The sequence below is a fragment of the Branchiostoma floridae genome, chromosome 2 (genome assembly GCF_000003815.2).
Source record: "Branchiostoma floridae strain S238N-H82 chromosome 2, Bfl_VNyyK, whole genome shotgun sequence".
NCBI classification, from domain to species: domain Eukaryota; kingdom Metazoa; phylum Chordata; class Leptocardii; order Amphioxiformes; family Branchiostomatidae; genus Branchiostoma; species Branchiostoma floridae.
The window spans coordinates 18,186,399-18,208,380 of NC_049980.1; the positions used below are offsets into that span (position 1 = coordinate 18,186,399).

The 21,982-nt window shown below is 40.2% G+C and overlaps 1 protein-coding gene across 2 annotated transcripts in view; it reads left to right on the forward strand.

Annotated features, from left to right (window-relative positions):
* Positions 1 to 21,260, forward strand: part of LOC118404059 (protein SMG5-like) — a 51,534-nt gene extending 30,274 nt beyond the window's left edge. For both annotated transcript variants that reach the window (XM_035803015.1, XM_035803023.1), the window contains exons 20-24: positions 12,841 to 12,900; positions 17,023 to 17,176; positions 19,207 to 19,297; positions 19,518 to 19,604; positions 19,740 to 21,260. In XM_035803015.1, the coding sequence (XP_035658908.1) occupies positions 12,841 to 12,900; positions 17,023 to 17,176; positions 19,207 to 19,297; positions 19,518 to 19,604; positions 19,740 to 19,953 (606 nt within the window). In that variant the 3' untranslated portion in view covers positions 19,954 to 21,260. The remainder of the gene's footprint in view (positions 1 to 12,840; positions 12,901 to 17,022; positions 17,177 to 19,206; positions 19,298 to 19,517; positions 19,605 to 19,739) is intronic.
* Positions 21,261 to 21,982: the final 722 nt, after the last annotated feature.

A 21,982-nucleotide genomic window follows, 5' to 3' on the forward strand; every position in this document is an offset into this window, starting at 1 on the left:
ATTGCCATGTGTTGAAATTGCTTGACCCTGATGTCAGCAGAGGAGGAACTAGCTGTGTTTTACATTCCTCTGGGCTTGCTGCGGAAAGACGAAAGACATTGGCATAAGGCCCTGTTAAAACAGAGTTGTAAATGTAGCAGCTCATTGGCAGACTGCCATTGGAGGCAGCCCAGCCCTCTGTGTCAGGGGAGGGATGATGCATCCTGACAGCTGGAGCAGACTGGTCTCAAGTTCTGACAAACTGTTTGTCCCCACAAGACTTGGTGAGGAAAGATGCAGAACAGCTGTAGCACCACTTAACATTCCTGCCTGTACACAACCTCAGCTACCACCACTCCCCCTTCAGTCTCTGCCAATCAGATCAGCAGAGACTTGCTGAGTACCAATTTACCTCTTTATCTGCTGAAGTTCAAGATCATTCCCTCAGCTGGGTTAAGTTAAAACATGCCAGAGTGTTGCCAACTTTCTATCCACTGATTTTGCCAAGCATTGCTTTCATCCCTCAAGTATTAACGATATTGATAGAAAGGCTTTCTACAGGATTGAGGGAGAGTTTATCTTCCTGACCAGCTGTTTGGATTAGGAGATATATTTATTTGTATTCACATCTATTAATTTGATAGCGTATGGCTTTAGCAGTCTCCTTGCATGGATGCATTAGAGGATAAAGCAGGATACTGACAGATATCCTAGTGGCAGCCAAACTGAGAATCCCTCGCCTCTTCTGGCTGCTGCTAAACCATCTGTTTATTGGTTTTGCAACTTTTTTGCTACAATAGGCTGAGTCAATATTTCTAAACTCTTACTCAAATATTATTAGAACCTGGTATTTCTATAGATGGAACTGACCAATCAAGATATAGTATTTCAATTTGGCTTCTTTCCCATATCACCAAGGAGCCTCTTTGGATGGGAAATTGATGCTGTAGAAAAAAAGCGATAATGCATTTTCTATTCAATCATTCTTGCGCATTGGACAGGATATTATATGCCAGACTATTTATCAAAGGAAAAAAACTAAACCCTGTTGATGGGTGGTTTATCATGAGGATTTACTGGGTAACTATGAAAATAAGTGCTATAAGTCATGAAACTTGTGTGGTGGTTTATTTTTGAGGTATTACTATTGAGTAGACATTTTTGAAAAAAAATGCAGGATGTTTGCGAAGGGAAAAGAAAGGAAAAATCGCAAGAAAAGAAACAACTAGTAGAAAGGCAACGAGGCGTTGGCAAGCCCCCCTCCCCACACGGACCGTCCGACCGACCGTAAGCCCCGCACGTCTTTTGAGTGCAAGAAAAAAATTGAAAAAGGCGTGTAAAACGAACGATGCCCTGTTCGCAAGATGAAAACGTTGTAAATACAAGATACATATCTAAAATGGGGAATAAAAAGATAATCTCCAAGCAGATCCTACGGTAGCATAAGATAGTATCAAAAGCTGGCAGAGGAGTCAAGCCGGCCTTAGGAGTGTGTTTCGCTACCGGGCAAATGGACACCTCTTGGCTGTTTGGTACTATCTTATGCCATTGTAGGATCTGCTTGGAGATTAATAAAAAGAGTGACCTAGCGGGACTCGATCCTGCGCCCTTCAGCGTGTGAGGCCGTATAACTCCCCACTATGCTACGTGGTTTGACATGATTCTGCACCGATTTTTTTTTACGTTATAAGTAACTTATAACGTTATGTTGGTCAAGGTGGCCCGGCCGGTTTCAATCCTGTGCGTTCATTGGTTTATTCGATGACAAGCATAGAGTTTCGGCCAATCGAAAAGCTGTATTTCACAGCCAAAGGCTTTGTCATCTGTGTTTTCATTGGATCCCGGTTTGAGCAAGCGTTTTGCTGATAGGTTCACATGTGACGTATCCCCGAGAAAAGCCCTTTTGTCGCCGATCAAAAAGCTGGAAACGTAGAGAGCTTGGTACAGCCCCAGCTTTTCCTGCGTTTTGGTAGAATATCTGCAGGAAAACTATATGTTTGCTGCTTCCGCAAACATAACTATTACCGATAGCAGTGCTCTCTCTTGAATGTCTCTTTTGTATGATTACTGTACTGCTGAATAGATGGGAGCAAATTTAGAACACTGTAATCCTTTTTTCTCTCCTAATGTTTGATAATGTGGAAGTAAAGGAATTTGCGGTAGTCACTGTTCATGTGTGCTGACTGTCACATGACTCACCCCAGCTTTAGTCATCATGTATGTATAGATGTGTATGATATGAAGCATGTGTTGTGTCTGGGCTGCAGTTTGGCACGACCTGGAAGGTGGCGATGTGGTAAGTGTGGCCATTGATGACTTTGTAATCTATATCTTATATCATTCTAACATTATACATTGCAGTCACAGCTGTAGCTTTTTGTCAAAGATGAAATATTCAGAGAAAACCGTTGGTGAATCATATTAGTTATGACTAGGCATCTAAAGGTTGCCCAACTGCTTCTTCCTCTTTCATTTTAAATGGGTAATAATGATTATTTTGCATGAAGCCTCAGAGGCATTCATTATCATGGATAAAATTAGGAAAAATTACTAGTTAACTTTGGCAAGGCATCATATTAAGTTGATTCATTGTGATTTTACTAGATAATTTAAAAGATAATACACATTCATCTATACTGTTAGTAAATAACAGGGCGACAAAGGTGAAAATGTTATGATACCAAATGTTGTGTCATATATTACAGTTGATGGGTATTTTAAGCTACCTCTGACAAAAAACAGTGCGGAGAGACTATTTTTGGCGCATCCTTATAATGACTGAAATTAAACATGGCATCTGAGCCTGCCACTGGGCTTCTTCTTCCATGCAGAAGCAATAGCATAGGAGAGGACATTCAGTCAGCTCTGTTGAGTCTGTCGTAACCTGTCATTATATGGTGACCTCACTGTTTTATTGTCACTTTCTAAGGCTGTCCCCAGGGTAGGCTTTATGTGTGAGGAGGACAGGTGGGACTTACAAACAATTTCACACCATGGTGGCTGGAATAATAACCCGAATCATCACCTGTATCCCTGCCATTGTTGCCACCACAAACAAAGGCGGTGCAGTAATGCGGTTGCCCTTAAGGGATAGTCTCGGGGTGGTGCACATTAGGAATGATGATGGGTCCTTCACTAATTATCCCTCCAACCAATGTGCAGAATGCCACAGGGTGTAATCACACATGCTAATCTCGCATTTAAACCCATCCAAGTAAAGTGTTGTCACACGATACCAATCTTCACTGCAGGCAAAAGACAAACACACATTCCTCATGTGAAAACACAAGTTGGAAAAGAAAGTTACTTCTGGAAAGTTCTTGATGTACTTGATGTCCAAATCGCCACTGTTTTCAAGGAGTCACAGTTTATCACCCAGGATTTCTAGTGGGAAAAGATTATGTGATGAGTCATATAATTGACATGCTTTGGTTCCTGATACATGCTCAACTGTTTTCTTGCATGCACCACTGACTCCACATGGTCAATGTTTCTAAGCAGAATGTTGTTCAAAAGGTTGAAAGTGTGTGTAACTTTTTTTCTGGATGTATGTTTGTCATAAATGGATAAAAGATACAACACATAATTCTGTGTTTGTTTTTAGGTGTATTATGGTAAGAGTTACAGCTGAAGCACTAAGACAAAAAGACTCTGTGTTTAATATGACATTAATCCCTTTGCTATAACATTGGTGTCTCGTTTCTGTGGTATTTTATGGGTGGCTTACTTTTATCAAAGGATGCCCAATCTCATCACCTTTTCTCTTTGTGCGGACAGGTGTTCCAGAGGGCACCATCCATTCTGCCTGACAGCCTACAAAAGAACCCTTTATCCATAAGTGGAATAGTATAATTTTCTCACTTAATTAGCTAATATCTATCATCTGTCCAATGGAATGTTATTCATGACAAGGCTGTCTGCGGACTTCAATTTACAAAAAAGGTCACTTTGGTAATTATATGTTTCACTTGAGTAGGTCTTTTTATGTGATGAAACCCAGCGTTAAAAGTGGACTTTCCACCCTGTCAGGCCCTCTCACATCATTGCATATGATTACAGTTGTTTTCCATCTGTAGCACTTTGTACCTCTGAGGAGATGAAAATCCTGTTGCAGCATTCATTTGAGCCAGATTTGTAACACCTGATTGCCAGAATGGAGAAACATTGGTTGGGAATTGTCATTGGAAGAACACAGTTTGATGACCCAATGCATACATCAGCTGCACCATTTAGAGGTAATATTTCTAGCTGACTGCACCGGCAGGAAGTGCAGACAATGTGATGATTATCTCCCGACGTGATCTTTCCCGCCTAGCTGCAGGCATAAAGCAGTGTTCCATTATCGTGTTCAATAACCTGTGTCGTGTATTAACCACACGTTACACCTGCTCGTCCACTCCGTTCATTGTTCCTGCCTCCCCTCTAATGTCTGTAATAATAGCCTCCATATACAGGGCCGTACCACAACAGCTGGTACTGGGAGGGAAGCCATAAAGTTGGTCACCAGAAATAAGTCATCTGCGTACCGACCAAGGCACTGATGTCTGGGTTTAGTCAGTGGGTGCAAGTAAATATTACATATCTCCTGCAATGGCTTATGAAAGGGAGAACGATATGTTGTTTGGAATCATCTCGTCTGAAACACATTTGTATGGATGATCTGACAATGGCTAGGATTGCCAATAAGAACATCTTTACCAGTTTCTTACAAATATGATGTAAAAAATGTGCTACATAAAATGATGCATTGTTGCCCAAGCTGCCAAGACTACAGAATGATCTCAGATAAATGTCTGCATTCAGTCTGTCATTTTGGGAAATTTTCACAGCTTTGTTCAACCAGTCATGTCTGATATAAGGCAATGTCAGCCCAACTACTAGTATCAAACACTCTGGCACGTGAAATTTGCAACACCTCTCAACAATGCACTTATTACAAAAGACAGGTATGTTCAAGCAGGTAAATTGTTTTGGCCATCAATCATTTGTGTTTAGACCCAAGACTGAAGAGTTGAAACAACTTCATTTTTCCCTGTGAAAGTGAACACTGATCCACCTGATGCATACCTCACACACACAAACACTTATCTTGTTGACAAGAAGATTGGCCATTGCACAGGCATTGTTGCTTTATGTAGTCTTGGTTTTTCAAAGTTGCTTGCAACTATGGGTCAAAGGTCATATCCTTTTCTACAAGGTTAATTGATCATGTCATTAACATGACTTTCCGTACTGTCTTGTTTCAGTCGTACTCATGCCTTTGAAATTTTCCTTTTTTTTGTGTGTGCGTTTTTGCCCCAAAGGCCAGACTTCCTGTGGATGAACAGACCCTCAGGAAACCACAAGTCTGATATCATTGTTATAAGATGAGGTTAACCAGTACATAACTTCAAGATTTCCCACAGGATGTGTGACAGCTTCCCGAGGATGTGATAACAGAGCCGTGTGGGTAAGGATAAGAGTTTTAGCCTATCAAACGACAAACATATTCTGCTTTCCATGGCTGCCATGTCAGCCTCATTACCATAATGCTATGCAGGCTAAATGCAGTATGATGTAGTAGAATGTGGTATAGAGGATGGCCCCCCACACCCCATAGAGTGGGGCACTGTTGAAGACATTCACATGATATCTGATTAGAAGCTATTTCTGGCAATAGCAAAATCTCCTTTTTTTTCATAGATTTGTCTTGGCTGAAGTTAACAAAAGATAGTTTTATTCACTTCCGTTGGCCACGTAGACATGGCCTGACATGCTTGCACACTTGAGTGAACTTGTGGAACTTGTGGAGACCAAAACCTGTAATTTCACTGTTTTGTAGTACATGTAGGATCGGAGTGGCTCCCACATGAGGAAATGTATGTCTGTTACCGGTAGATCGAATATCGGAGCACCACAAATGAGAAAGTCAAACAAAAGGTGTGCTTAGTAACCCACTACAATGGTTTGTCTCTTACAATTTGTGCTGTGCAAATGGCTGTAATTACCTGTAAGCACTGAAGCATTGAGGATTATGTGTGTTCTCATCTTTTATGGATGTGAAAATAATTGTGGTGGTGGGAGGGGCATGTGGTCCCATTATAGTGATAATTGTGATAATGAGCCTCTGTTGTAGTCTATAAACCCTTAATTCCACAGTGGCATAATGGACTGCCCTCCTCAGTCTGGTGTTTGTTTGTTTAGTGAATCCTCCCCAGACTCTGTTGTCTTTACTCGACAGGGGAGCTTCCCTCAACTTGTTAGTTGCTTGGTTGCTGTTGCTGTTTACTAGTAGGGTGATTGGCCATGCTACAGTTAGGGAAAGAAAACATTCCACTACAGCTATGCAGCTGGTCAATCAAGTTGCACACGACTAAAACTAGATCTCAACTCTATTTCAAAACATTTTTTTTCTGAGTGCTAAGTTTGGTTTGCCAAAAAGAACAGCAATACAAAGGGAAAAGACTGCTTTTGCTCCCCCATAAACAAAATGGAACACCCCTGTAATTATATTACAGATATCTGTATGCCAAGCAGCCAGTAAAAATTGTGCCATATAAGTTTTGGAGCAGCGCAGCATTTTGTTTCAGATCAATGCCATTTGCTGCAATAATTATGATGGTGCGTCGTCCCATCATTGGCTCCAAAATTGTTTTGCTTCATTAAATTTCCACCAGCTATCTGCAGTAAAAGTTGATGGCATTTACATGGGCAGCTAAAGTAGGATTACTGTTAGTGTAATAAAACACAATTAGCTCAAGAACTATGACTGATGTTTGGCATTTCATACTGAGGATAAAAGAATATCACCCTTCTGGTGACCTTTAGCAAAGTGCTTTAAAAGTTTTTTTTATGTCCTACCATATCAAACATACAGGTATGGTACATGTATATGCATGTTGCCATACCTGTCCCTTTTCCTTTGCCTTTTTGTAGACCTTTTCCTTCTTGTTAAAGAGCAATACACATCATTGTAGATAACATCAGCATTGCCATTTTAGGCCAATTAGCAGAAATCAGCAATACTAATTGTTGAATAGGTGCTACCTTCAAATTGTGTACATCCAGTTTCCTTAGTTAGTTACTGGTTAGTTGACAGGTCTTTTCAGTCATGCTCCCTTGTTTATTTCTTTTTCTTGATGACATTTGTTTCAATATCAATTGTCAACATGTCAGTAGAGATGGTGTTTTTATTCAGCATGATGTTCCTGTTTATAAACTGAATATAATCTCCTTGCACACAGAGGCTGTGTAAATGAAACTAGTTTACGTTATTTATTTCAGAAACATGAGACATTAATAAATGCAAATAGATAGGTAAATAGACTGTTCTTTGATAACGTCAATAGTTCTGTCACATCCAATATAACATTATCATTGGACCAGCCCAAGACCTGACGAGAAGTGAGTAGAGCTTCACCTGGAGAGAGATGATAGGTTTGAGAAAGAGCATCCTATAGAAGCACTATATCCTTGCACTATATCCTTGTACAGTGCTATGCACACTCATGTTATAATATATAGCATCACTCACTTACTCCAGCATCCAGGTGGTGATCTATTTGAAATATTTATTCTTGTCATTGAGAGCACCATAGTTACACAAACTGATCCTCAGCTAATGCATGAATGAGTTATTCTACACATAAGTCTTCCAATCATTCAGATCTGCTTTGCACCAGGGATGTCTTGTCACAATTGTGATAAAAACAAATGACAGTAGGCTTTACATGTATAGTAGAACTACCGGTATTCTTTCTCGATTAGTAATATTGGAAGACAGGCTCCTCAGAAAGCAGACTGTCATCAGGTTTCTACAGGTCTACCATCATATGGTAACAGGACAGAATCTTTCCACAAGCCTTGAGGCAATCAGATAGTATGACCTGTGGTTGTTGGCTCCCCTGACTCTTTCTCAGGCAGGAGGGTTGTATTTCCTGTGGTAAATGGACACCCCTTTCCTACAGCCAACCAGGCAACTCTGTTGATAACCTTTGGGAACTTTCCACCTTGTAAATTACCATGCAGTTTCCTGCCATTAAGCCTCCACATATGGGATAAGACATCTTAAAACCATGTCAGACAAGAAGTCCATGTTTACAGAAACTATGGCAGGCCTTGCTTTGGGTTTTTCACAATTGGAAAGCTGCCATGAGGATAACAGTGCCTTAAAGTTTTAACAAAGAAAAATCTGGCTTGTGGTATGGGACAATGGTGCCAAATGCTTGTGTAAACTTTGGCAGTTATTGTAATAGAGTAGGAGCAGCTGTGTAGTTTGCTCCAAGGGCACTGAGAAGTGTTTACAGGAAGGGCATCCCAGACCCTTCGCTGCTGTAGGTCCATCAGGCTGTAAATAGAGGGAGATGTGTTTTAACCTGGTGTCACAGTTAACAGTACACCTGAAAGTAGCTTCTTGTTGGTTTTTAGTTGCAAGTAATAAAAGCACCAGTTTTGACCAGATATACTGATGGTAGCTCAATTTTAATGTAATATGTCGACCAAAAAGTTTGATCACGAAGGTTGCTATCACAGAGTCTTCAGAAGACTTGAAATACTTTGTAAGCTTGCAGAAAAAAAAGGCCTGGTTCCTCTCCAGACCTGCTGACAGATAGAGCTCTGCTTTCATAACAGGAGAGTGTGGACTGAAATGATACAGATATGGTGGTTGCCGAAAATGCACTTGGGTAAGTACAGGAATGTGTTGATGCCTCCTGGGACTGTTTCTTGCCATGGCTCACTGCTCCTGGTGGGTTGGTGGAAAGATTGAACAGGGCTGTAAGACTTGTCACCTGTGTATCAAGATTCAGATAGGAATTTCTTTGTTCTGAGACCAAAAATTGAATGACTATTAAAATGATGCTGGCGTTGTAACTTGACATGATCTGTTATTTACATGATATGGCAGTTTCAAACACTTTCTCTACATGATATTTGTTTCCCCCCACCCCCCACCCCAAAAGGAAAGGAAAGTGATCGCGATTCAGTTTCAGCGCACTATTAATAAAAGAGATAGTCTTTCACTGGTCGTGACAGAGAAGACAGACGCTATGTACAGTATTTACAGGTTTATTGCACCGGGAAAGTCTCTGGTAGCTTTTTTTACGAGCATAATGAACAGTGGACAATGGCTTAGCATCCCGTCCTATAGACTGCAACCCTTTCCTGTAGCATGCATGTTAGGTGAGCGACACAGCCAGAATCGAAATAACGCCATAGGCAGGGCCGCTAGCCACTGAACTATGCACACTTCTGTCAAAGTCTTCAAGTGACACTGTATATAGTACATGGCTTTCGACCAAGATCTCGAAATCTGATCTTCCTTTCCAAAGATCTGTTTGGTTTTATAAAGAGATTACTTTTTTTTTATCAGACATTTTTGGTATGATGGAGGTTGCATAAAAGGTCAGTTGGCATAGGATGTGAGATGGTGTTGGCAGCAGTTGAAAGAGTATATGTACATGTACAGTCAAACCTGCCCAAGACGACCACGCGGGGGACCGAAAAAAAAACGGTCGATTTGGACAGGTGGTCGCTGAGAAGAGTATCGACTCAAACATGCCCGATGCAAAGTATAAATGGTTTCCATTGTGTTTAATGGCAAATAGCAAGCACACTGTACGCACGCAAAGAAGCGAGGTCTTTAATGTAAAATACAACACGCACACTGTGGATTGTAAATTTAACCCAAAGCTTTTATCGAGCTTTTATAAGATACAGTGTTTTAAAGCTTAATATTTATACACTAACGTTTTAGACAGTAAGGAAACTTTTTACCATACAAGCCTTTATGCGTCGCTGTATTCTTGATCGCCGTATCTGAAATAACTACAGTGCACCTTTCGAATTCAATGCCCGGTACATTCCGGGTGAATGTACAGTACAGTTGGACAAAAGCACTAACACAGATCTTTCTTAAAAAGGTATGAGTTACACAGATCTTTCTTAAAAATGTATGAGGCTATATACATTTCAGCATTCGTTCACTTTATAATGATATAGATTTTTTAAAAAACAGCTTCTGTTACAACTAAATTTGGATCTTTTTACACCGAAATTTCCTTCCATATTACAGTAGACTGCCCCATTGACCAACCCATTGACCGCCGCCATCTTTATTCTAAACATAACATCGTAATGGCAGTCAAAATCCGACGCAAACTGGCCAATTTCGGCACAAAATCGTGCTAGTTATAAAAAATCGATGAAAACCTCAAAAATGATGCGGTCGTTAGGGGTCCCAATTTGGGCCGGTCGCGGTCGCGTTGGCCAGGTGGTCGTTGAGAAAAGGTCATTCAATGCTTACGTCAATGGAAAAAAAATCGGGACCGAGAAAAAGCGGTCGAAATGGCCAGGTGGTCGCTGAGAAGAGGTGGTCGCTCAGGCAGGTTTGACTGTACTTGAATTTTTTGCCACAATTTCTTATTGCAGTTATTCATATAGTCTCCCCCATGGATGATCAACAGGTCAGAGATTGACTCATGCTGGCAGTTAGTTACAAAAGTTATAACTCTACAGCCTGTTGCCAATCAGAATATCTGTCATGTGCTACTCAGCACAGATCATGATAACATTTATCTCTAGGGTACAGATTTCTGGGAAGTCAATGGGTTAGTTGGCACTTCCTGCTTGTAATATTGGTCTAACCACCTGCAAGGCACAGCACTACATCAAAGACACACTATTGTTCCAATACACATTATGAATTTGGAATATGTTCAATAGGATTGGTGATATGAATGATTGCCATTGCATACATTTACATGTATCTATATCATGCTAAGGAGGACCAATAATAACTTTCTACTGCAGTCTGGCAGTATGAAGGAGCTTATCCATTGGTTCTTTGGAGAGTGATACTCTGGGAGATGGGATTAAGTCTATGGCAAGAAGCCAGTGGAGTTGTTTCCACAAAATTAAATGTGTTTGTCAGTATTGGTAGACTTTTACTTAAATGTGATCAATCATAGCAGTAAGCATAGATGAGTGTTAAACCCAACAGTCTCCCCTTGCCCCTGCCCTGATCACTTCCCCATGCTGCTAACTTCTTACTTGGAGAAAAGCCAGTCAGTGGGAGAAAAGAATGTTGGCTAGGGAACAGCTACTGTTCCTAATCATACCTCTTTCCCTTGGGAGAATCAACAAGTCTGTGTGTCCTTACTTTATTGTGATTGAGCCAACAAAAATGTGACTTTTTTAAATTTCTTAATCTGATATAAGAGAAGGTTGGAATGGCGTAAGAAATATCCAGAATTTATTTTGATAGTGAGAATACAACAAATATTATATCATTAATTAAAAGAAATTAACGTGTCACAGAAGCAACAGACCTTTTTTTGTATATTTGGCATTGAAAAGGAGAAAGCATTTGGCTACTTTCCAACTAATGTCACCTTTCTACCTTGTTCAGCTTTTTAACTTGCAGAAGCTTTTGTTGGGATTTGACTTGACTTACTGACTTATAGTTGCCCATTTCATCTTGCCCATCAGAAAATGGCAGGAAAAAAAGAACCAGGATATTTTTTGGCCATGAATGATACGTTTATCTAAAGTACAAGTGCCTGACTGCAAGTTAACATTTTTATTTAAATCTTGCGTTTAACAGGTTTGATGAGTGTCATGTCAACTCAGATTAGAAAATTGCTTGAAATTGCTTTGAAGCAATTTTATTCAGCTGAAGATCTTTCAGTAGAAAATGATGCTGCAAAGCATTAAAAAAGTGATCACTCTATGTTGACTGATGCTTAGTTATTTGAATCATTTACAGTAAAAGTGCTTGGTCTTGAAAGATAGTCATTTCCAGAGGAACAGTCTAGACAAAACAGTGATTACTGGGAAGACAGATGCAGGGCTGCTGGCTACCTTGTTGTTGTAGTGTGTAATAGTATAACACAGCCCCCTTTTTGATCAGTTTAGGCAGGAACCACAAGTGATAGGCTTTCATCAAAGTCCCACAGGGTGGTTAGAGAGTGTAATGAGCAGCCACTGAGACTAAACAGGCTTCCGCTTCCCTTCCCATCAACCCCTGTGTTAGGTCATGACCCTGACCTGTCATGCAAACGTTTTGATTGGCTAATGAAGTGCAGATGAAGTTGGTGACAGAAGGTGGAGTGATTGAGGACAGGGAAACAAGTTTGCAGAAGACAGACATTCAGGGTTAACACCAGCAGCTCTGCCTACACACCTACCTAGTCGCATCTGATTACATAAACTTTTATTTCATGTACTCCCGCTTCCGTTATATATACGCATATTCTTTCCTGAGGCAGTGTAAATGTCACAGAGTAGGTATATGATACATACAGAAATGTTTTGCTTGACTTTCATAGCCCAATAGAGCATGCAGAAAAATGTAATAATTAGATTTTCAAAGAGTCTGTATTTACATCTATTTATAATCTGAGATCACTTATACCTGTATTGAGTCTGTATTTACATCTATTTATAATCTGAGATCACTTATACCTGTATTGTTTATCATTCTTCCAAATAACAAATACCACTGGCTTAATTAGAAACATGCTTGTTATTAAGTACATGTGTTCTATTGGAATTTGTGGGAGTGATATTATGACCTGATTATTTTAATGATAACCCGCTTCTGACATCCCAAGGGTAAAACTGATAAAAGTCCATGACTAATTCAAATTGCGCCTTTATAATTACTTCTATATAGACATACATGTTTATCATTTTGTCTCATGAAAGAAACGTGAACGCTATATGGGCAATATAAAAGGAAACATCATAGACATTCCACATATATGTACATGTATATTGTATTACTTCTGTCAAAACCATATTTAAATTATATTTTATCATAGCCCTTTGTACAGATTGTATACCCAACTGTAAGTCTATTCTCTGTCTTTATTGTTTGTCCAGGCAGAGGAGGAGTCCAGGAGGAACCAGCTGATGAGAGACATGGCCCAACTCAGATTGCAGGTAGGTCAATGCTGTTACTGGTGCTGTTTGCAACTAATCAGTTTTAAATATGCATCACACATTCACACTTCATATCACTGAATTCCTCTGTGACATCTGATGATCACATCTGAAAAACAATCAAATGTCAAGGAAGGGTCTTAACACATTTATGGTGGTCAGGTTAACCCAGTGTAGCTGATACCCTTGTAGGGTTCCTTCCCATTATCATGTTTACACATACATTTGGACAGCATTAGGTTAATGACATAGACACTAGTGCATTCTTTGACAGCAAAATCAAATTAAACACACGCAAGCCCAATGGTGTCAATAACTATTTGGTCTCTTATAAATCAAACTAAGAAACATTGTCAACTATGTGATAGTGATGATCTGTGTATACATGATGACATTCTATGATAAGTCCCAAATTGCACACACACTCCACATGATATTCTTCACAACTTTGAGGGAATAACTATGCCCCAGCTTTTGTTGCTGCTGTATCTCTATAAAATGATGTAACCAAGAAAGAGAACTACAGGCTTGACCTGGGATGTATTTGGGATGAGTACATTTTTGACATGTTGTAGGTATAACTGCAGCGGCTTATCACTCGATTATGTCTGCTGTACGTATTTGAAACAAGCGAATTGCCCACATAACGCCTAAACTATCTCCTGGAGGAGGATTGTAAGTGATCCAGATCGGAAAAAATCTAAGTGGCTTGGGAGCATTCACCTTACACAAATTGAATAATTTTGAGACTTTCTAAACTAATTTCAAAGTTGATCCATTTTTTTTTAGATTGAAAGGGGTCATGGTGACTTTGGAAACTTCTACAGAAAGCTATCTAAGTTGCAGCAGGGAGGTTGGTTGCAGGATGTAAACCATGGGTTAAAAGATACTGTAGCTGTCCTGATCTCCTGATACAGCAGTGATATATGTTTGTATTAGGTTAATTTTAGACAGCCTGCCTGGTTCAAGTCCAGGTCCAGATTAACTTATTGGCCTGGAGGCAGTGATGCCAGGTATTCCAAGCCCACGGATTGCAAGTGTTTCCTGTTATCAGGAGGAAACCTCACCACTGGTGCCACTATTGATACTGGGGATACAGACAACACCCAGGAATGCAGTAATGAGCATAGCCTCACCATTACGGTCCACTGGTTCCAGTTAAGAAGGTCAAAGTCATGGGGCAGGTTGTTCTACAGGGAATAGATGGTTAATCTAACCAGGATGGCATATTACTCCAATTAGGGAGGTATAAACAGAGAGGCACCAAGGCTATCAGAGGGTCCTGGCTTAAACAAATGGGAAGGGGAGATTCCCACCATACATCACCATTTATGATCCATAGAATGGCAGGTCTGGTGAGTGAACTGCAAGGACATGACCCTGGCCCTGGAGGACATGCCACTAGAGATGTCCTCTTCAGCAACTGTTACATTCAAGTGCTCAGGGACCAGGGTTCATTACTACTCTCAGTAAAACGTTTGAAATTTAGCCTGGGTGATGAGCCATTGTTTAGAAAATATAGAATATAATTGTTCTCAGTGCCATGAAATTTTCGAATATTCCACCGGAACGGGAAAACATTTAGAAAGTGTAGCAGAGTTTCAAAATGTTTTCAAACCATCAAATACATGTATGTTTACAAAGATTCTTGATCACAAAGATTTGAAATGAATTCTAAATAGTGGCAACAAACACCCGCACAGTGTCTTGGAATTGACTCTAGCAATGAAAGTCAACTGTTTTTTGGTACCTATGCCATTGGGAGCTCCCTGCTATCTGTCTAGGGTGCTGGAAGTGGAGCCTGCCCACACCTAGGAAGTTCCCCTGGGTTAGTTTAACCTACAAGGATAAATAAAAAAGCCAGCTAAAAAGAACATTGATTATTGTAGCAGACTTGGCCGGGTAAATGCCCCTAAGCCATATTATAAGTAAGAATGGTGACCAGGCCGGCTACAAGGAGACTTGCTTTCATTCTTTATGTTTATTTGGAGATTTTTAGTGTAAATGATGAAGGGGAATGCTATATGTTCATACTTTCCTTTCAATAATTACCAACTGTAGATCATGAGTCATGTGTAACCAATACCTTTTGGCACAGTTTTTCTTCCTATCTCTTACATTGAAGAGTGGATACAAAGAAAGATGTCTTTGAATCATTAGGACTTTGGAACTTTGGAACATTGCCATATAGTTAGATATTTGGCTGCCATGCATGTTATTGCTATTTAGACAAGATTAGTCACACTGAAAACATGTTGCAAATCCCTAGACCCATTTTTGCATGCCCAGGTGCTCTGCATGGAAGCAGTGATCTGCCAGGGGGCAGCTTTCACAAAGCAGGTGACAAACAAATCATGGGACCCAATCAACGTTTAGACAAAACATAAACAAAGACTGTCTATGGGATCCTGTATGTCAACTATTTTATCAGTGACCATAAGTCTTGAGGCACCCAAAGGTGGGTCTGAGCCATGGGGACAAGGACTGAAGGAGAACAAGCCTTGGCAGTCCTCCAGAGAGGTACTTGGCAGTGTTTTAGGCAAATTATGGCAGCCTGCATGACTGTGTCCCAAGAGGTTTCAGTACATAGAAGCCATGTCACTCTGTAAGGTGCATCTGTCCTTGTTAAGATGCTGAAAAAATGATGCATTTAACAAGCCACTAGGGAATGTAGAGGAGAAGGTTGGGTAAGTACAGATTTAGTGGTAGATTCCCCCCAGCCCCCATTGGTCTCCTTTGACTGGCCTTGAAGAGAGTGTGGGGCAGGTAGGATGTGACAATTAATAGGGAACACTGTCATTGGCAGCAGTGGTAATATTTCATATGAGTCATCTCCAATCCAGGTTTGACATTGGAAATTCCCCATTGCAGTTTGGCAGTGTCTGGGAACCTACAAGATTGTAAAGTATTCCACCTCCACTCCGTATCCGATCCTAACACATTAGATGTTGTGTCATATTGCCCAATATGAATATGATAGTCCAAACTCTCCATATACTAGTACATGTACATCTAATGTTGGAATGCATATAATGTTACATTCTATTCTTCAAGGTCCATTTCTGTAAAGCTCTATTCTGTCATCCCCTAAGGGAATACTGCTGTAACCACTGTGCAGTCCAGACAAATTTTGCTAGATGGCATCATATCAGCAAAGTGACCAAACTAAGTTTATTTTTATTATCTACTTTTTGTGTAAAAGTCATTTTGCTTAGCAGAATTTTATAGTGAATTATGCAAATGACTTGCACATTTCATAATCATAGTGGTTTACACCTTTGACTTTGACTTTCAGTATCTTACATTTACATGTCACAAGTATGTAATGCCCACCATTTTCTATTATGGAATTATGTCACTTTACATTGATTATGCAAATTAGCCTCTCATTTGCATGATCGATATTAATGTTTCACCTCGAATAGATTATATGTTATGTGTATGCGCTTCTTATTGCGAAGACTGCTAGAAATACATAATGTCCTAAATTATGCAAATCAAGTCCTAATTTGCATGTCATTGTGTACATCTTTGTCTAAACTACCAGCATACTGAATATCATGTTTAGTTATCCTCCTTGAAATATTTCTGCAATACTGTCCCTAAAGTTTTAGAGAAAGCTGCTAGGGGGCCCAAACCCACACTACAGGTCAAAAGATAAAAAAATGGAAGTTCTGGGGCAGTACCAAGGTCACACACTAGGGGGCCCAAAGTTGACCTGGACCTTCGTTTTCCAAACAACTACCCATATACCAAATGTCATTACAAACCATGAAGAGGTTCAGAAGTTATGGGAGCATTGAGGGGCCAAGTCTAATGGACATGAGATCAAAAGATCATGGCTTCGATTTCTGGCATTTCTGACGTTGTATCTTTGGGAAAAGCACTTAACGCAAATTTCTTCACTCCAGCCGGGTGTAAAATGGATACCTGACTTTGCTTTTGTAGGTAAAAGGCATTGGAAAGATAGGGATGGGCTTCCCTTCAATACTGGGCCATAGACAATGTGGTTAACAACCCACTGCCCATATGGCCTTAAAATAGACTTTGGGACTACCTTTAGTCTAGCCTTCAAGTTGATTGTTACCATGCTAAATTAAAAAGTTTTCAACTGTTCCACAGTCAGAAGTACATCAGCTGGAAGGCAGTCTGCAGGTAACAGGCCAGGCGCTATCACCCTACCTAGTTCCAGATGCTGGCGTCTTGTGTGATCACATGACTATCATCAAACAGCTGGCTGCAAGTGCAAGGTTCATCATCATCATCCCCAGGACAGGTGAGATACTGTTGACTATTTTAATTGTTTTGATATGATGTTTTGGACTGTCTTCTTACAACGTATGACTTAAGACAAGTCCAGTTACTACATTTTCTTTCTTTGAAGTACTCACTCCAAATAAAGTACACAAGGTGTATAGTTTTGAATCCTTGCTAGAACCAACATATTCAGCAGTCCTTTGTTTAGACATGTGCTAATATCAAGAATGGAACTCTTCCGTATTTTATGTTCAATTTTAACATTCAAGGTTGGAATGTTTGAAACTCACAATCATAGCTATCTAGAGTCATGTCTGAGAGATAGCAGGGCTGTACACAGATTGGGATTTACTTTCAAAGTTTCACCTGTATTGTCACCAAACACTTGCCTGCATCAATAACCTTGATAGTCCTGTGTCTTGACAGCATGAAGCAGTAGTGTGCAAGAGTACCGAATCGTTTCCAGTATAAATATTGACATGTTTATCGTGGTCATCCTCTGTTCAAATGTGACGTCCAGCCATCCGGCGCGCCTAATGCTGGTGACATTTACGCCAGCTTCCCTGGTGGTAGTGCCTTGCTTGAGGCTGCAAGGCGGGTGTTAAATGAAGCAACTCTGGGTAAATACCTTGCTTGCAAAAATCTCTTTCAGATAGCATCTTTGCCGGCATCCTGTCTGGTTGATGCGCCTGTTTGTCCTTTGCCTGGATAGAATCACCTTCCCTTTCCTATCAGTAACTATCTCAGCATCCTTATCATAGGAATTATCCTGACATTTTGATCCAGCACAATCAGTCTCAACAGTAATACCCTAAATAGTGTCCAGCTGTCCCTGAAGCCAACCACCTACCCATGGTGCCTCTGGGGCATAGATCTGAATCTTGCTGACCTTTAGAGGCATTTTCTATTTCCGCCTTGGAGCTTTAACCTTCATGGCCAGTTGAAATTGAGAAGATGCATGCCCGGCTCTCTAATGAGAGAATTATGTTTCTGAATTTTGGCATCAGAGACTCAAAGCAGCAGCCACCGTAGGTTTGGGATTACTTTGATCTTGAGTGTTGCACCCCAAGTATTGTCCCATGTAATGAGAAGAGAGTTGAATGTTGTGGTTGGGTGAGAGGTCCTGGATACCCATGATACTCCAAAACAAACACGAGGTCAGAGGTGATGGTATAAACATGGCAGTGTTTTCAGTTGAAACTCTTTTGTCATTGAGGCGATTGTTATGGTTAAGCTTTGATGTTGGTGGCCGGAGGCCGTGGCAATGAAAGGTAGGATACTGCGGGCTTGCTTTAAGCACCCTCAGTCAGCAGGACACTAAACAAACAGCCCACCTGAGCTATGGTGATAAGCAGACCTGTTTGTGGTGCATGCCTTCTTAGTCCAGTAATGCTGCTGGCCGCCTTTGCCCAGTGTGGCTGAACTGTTGGGTAAACAGGGCGAACACGGCGCCAGCCCACCATTGTACTGTGAAGTGGCTTGTGGCCTATGTTTGCCTAACCTTTTATTTTGCCTTTCAGGGCAAGTCTTCATTGGCCACACTACAAAGGCATCATAGTCCATTAAGCAAATTAATCAATTGATATAAACAGTTACTATCAGATAGTGCATACATGTGTATATCAAGTTTGTTTTACTACTTGGAAAAGTTTGTTTCCTTGTATCAACCCCTGCTTGTCCATACACATAGAAGACCTTGAAGGTATTAGATAAGAATACAGATATTGCTTTCATCCGTAAATAGTTTAATTAGGTTGGTATATATACTACCTTTAATTTTTTGTACATTCTGCACAAACAATATGTTTTTTCTGCCAACATTTTGCCACCTACTACTACCTCCCTCATCAGGGCCTAGAGAAATACATCTCAATTATTTAAAGTTATATCTTAAAAATCAAGGAAGTAAACCGAAATTGGTACTGCCAAATCTAGCATTTCTGTCTACTACATGTACTAGACTCTCAATGAGAAAGGAAACAAGGATAAGCCAGTGGTTGAATTATTTCTGTTAGAATGTACATAACGTCATCTCTGTTGATGTTGTAGTGATTGACCAGTTGGATGTTCTCAAGAAGGAGAGCCAGCAGGCACGGGATGCCATCAGGATTCTGGGGATGGAATTCAAGAAGGGAAACAGGTAGGGTGTGCTTTGTCATTTTGTCACTCCCTTCAGCAAGAGTGTCTCCTTTATGCCACAGGTATAAAAACCATCATGCATAAAATGGACTCACAACTCCTGTCAGCTTTTCCAAAATTGCTCTTAATTCAAGAAGATACATTTTTCCTGTTCTGGAAGGAATTTTCCAGCCTACGATGTGGACTGTTGCACCAACTTATTGCTTATACATGTATTTCAGGTACCTTCGAGCACAGAAGGACTGTGAGCAGGTGAAGGGTGGATCCAGTGAGAATAGGAAGTTACGCAGACAGGACATGAATGCCTGGTTAGCTTGGGGTTTTATCTCTGCTACATTTTGTGATTTGCTTCATTTTAACATTTTATTCCTTAAAACCTGTGCCTCTTGTAGAAGGAGATTTCAAGGTAACTCAAGAACTTGCTCTTGTCAACTTTCCCACAGGCACTTCTACAAGATGGTGGACTGCTGTCGCTACTTTGCTGGCCTGAGTACGGAGTGTGACCCCTCCGGTATGGTGACTATCCTTTCTAGTTTTGATCCAACAGACACAATGCTGTCAGAACGTCTACAGTCTGCAATAACATCAGCAAAGGAAGCTGGCATAGAAGTTGGAAATGTGCTTCAGTTTTTCTCATCATGGAAAAGCCCTAGCTGAATAGGCAGAAAGAGTCAGTGGCTTAGGACTATATGATGCACATGACCATGGTCAGAAGTCATGTAAGAAATAGCCTGAAATGGCTACGAAAGTATAGCCATCTGAAGTTCCATCCAGATACCCACATATTGAGTTGTGGCAATGGAAACCTGGCTTGACATGAAACCACCATGAACAGAAAACTGTACACAGTCCATCAGCTTTGTGGCAAAGCTGGCATGATAAGGGAGGGAGAACCAAGTGCAAAAACGCAAAGCAAGTGGTGCCATCGGAACAGCTGTAATGTCTTATGATTGCAATGTAATAACAATGTAGGCTGATGCAGATGAGCATTGTTATATATTTCTGCTGTTGAATGCAGGAGATAGTGTCAATCTTCTGTACAGGGCAGACATATCAACATGAATCAATAAGGAGGCATTCTATAGATAATGTTTGTGGAATTTATTATCATTTTTAAAAGCATTGCAGTCCTGATAAAAAGCATAATTTGATTCTTTTTCATTGGCACAAATGTCCCTAATGATATGTCTGCAGCTCCTTTTATTTTGATTTTGTCATTGCTCATTGTGTAGGTAATAAAATTGTACTTGACCTACAATATCATGCAAAAAGCAAGCATTTCCCAGGGATGTATTTATGTTTCTGCAGTTGCATGCCCATCAAAGGGCATCAAAGAGTCCAAATTCAGCAGCTTCTCCTTATTGGTTGGATTGGAAACAATTATGAATGCCTGATCCCTGGGTTTAATGCCAACCACAGCCTGCCTGTAAGTTGTGGAACATGCAGGTTCTGAGTAAGTGAACAGAGTTCTGCCTTGTTCTGCTGCACAAATGACTGCCAATGTCCAAGTCTCAGGTCCACTTTATCTTGACTTCATTGTCTCATACACTCCGTAGATAATCTGTAGTTGGAAATTCAGTAAGGTAGCTATTATGATGCAAAATGTGAAATGAAGATCTCTGATTTCTTACAAGAAAAATTAGACACAGTTTACGATAAGAAAGAAATCCTATCATGCTGTTTGATTCATTCTAAGATTGGTACAGTACAATCACTTGGCACCAAGCCTATTGTACCTGCACTTTGGTTTTAAGAAGAGTGCTATCTATCAACCTCTGGACAATTGGCACGAGACCAGGCAGGCTTGGTAGGTTAAGACAACTCAACTTTCAAGGACGTTTTAGAATTAAGCTTTTATTATTGATTGATAACACACGGATGCCCTTTTTGTTTTGTGTTATCGGCAGCTTTTTGGATCATGTATTATTCTGCATACAAAATAAACCATCCATCTTATAAAAGGATCTATGTGGTGTGTGTTTATTGATCAGTAGAGCCATATTGGCAGGTTGTTGGACTTTGATAGGAGATAAACTTTGGTGTAGCAACAGTCCTGAAGTATGGGGCAATGCCTGAGGCTGAAGGATCTATCTACAATGGAAAGTGCAGGTATCTTATCAGCTGGACGTTGTGAATGGCAGGTTGGATTGTGGCTTTTAGCAAGAATGTCAACTTCAGAAACTAGTGAAGCTGACACAGTTGCAAGCATTCCTGAAGGGGATCTATAACCTCAAATAGTCAAATGCAGAAACTTTGATGATAAAAGCTGGAATAATGTAACTCTTGTCTAAAAGAAATAAGATCTTGACATTAATTGGATTTTTTAGTTTGCTCAGCTTGAAATGAACTGATTCACAAAAATATTTTCACAAATTGCTGCTTTTAAATCATAAAAGCTTGTCAGAATGGCCACCTAGTGATACCAACATAAAATTCAAATGAAAGGCACTTGAGTGTTTTCTACTATTTTGACAATATCATAAATCATCAAGTGATAGTATTGATGATACAAGGACATGTTTCATGTTTATATACAAAACTATGCTGATATTTGTTTCCACATAGATGGTGTAAATATCAACTCCCTACTTTGTTTTGTTGTTGAGTTATGGTAACAATGAAAACAGTTTACGGATGCACCCACCCACTCTAGCACAAACATGGTACATGTATTATGATGGCCCTC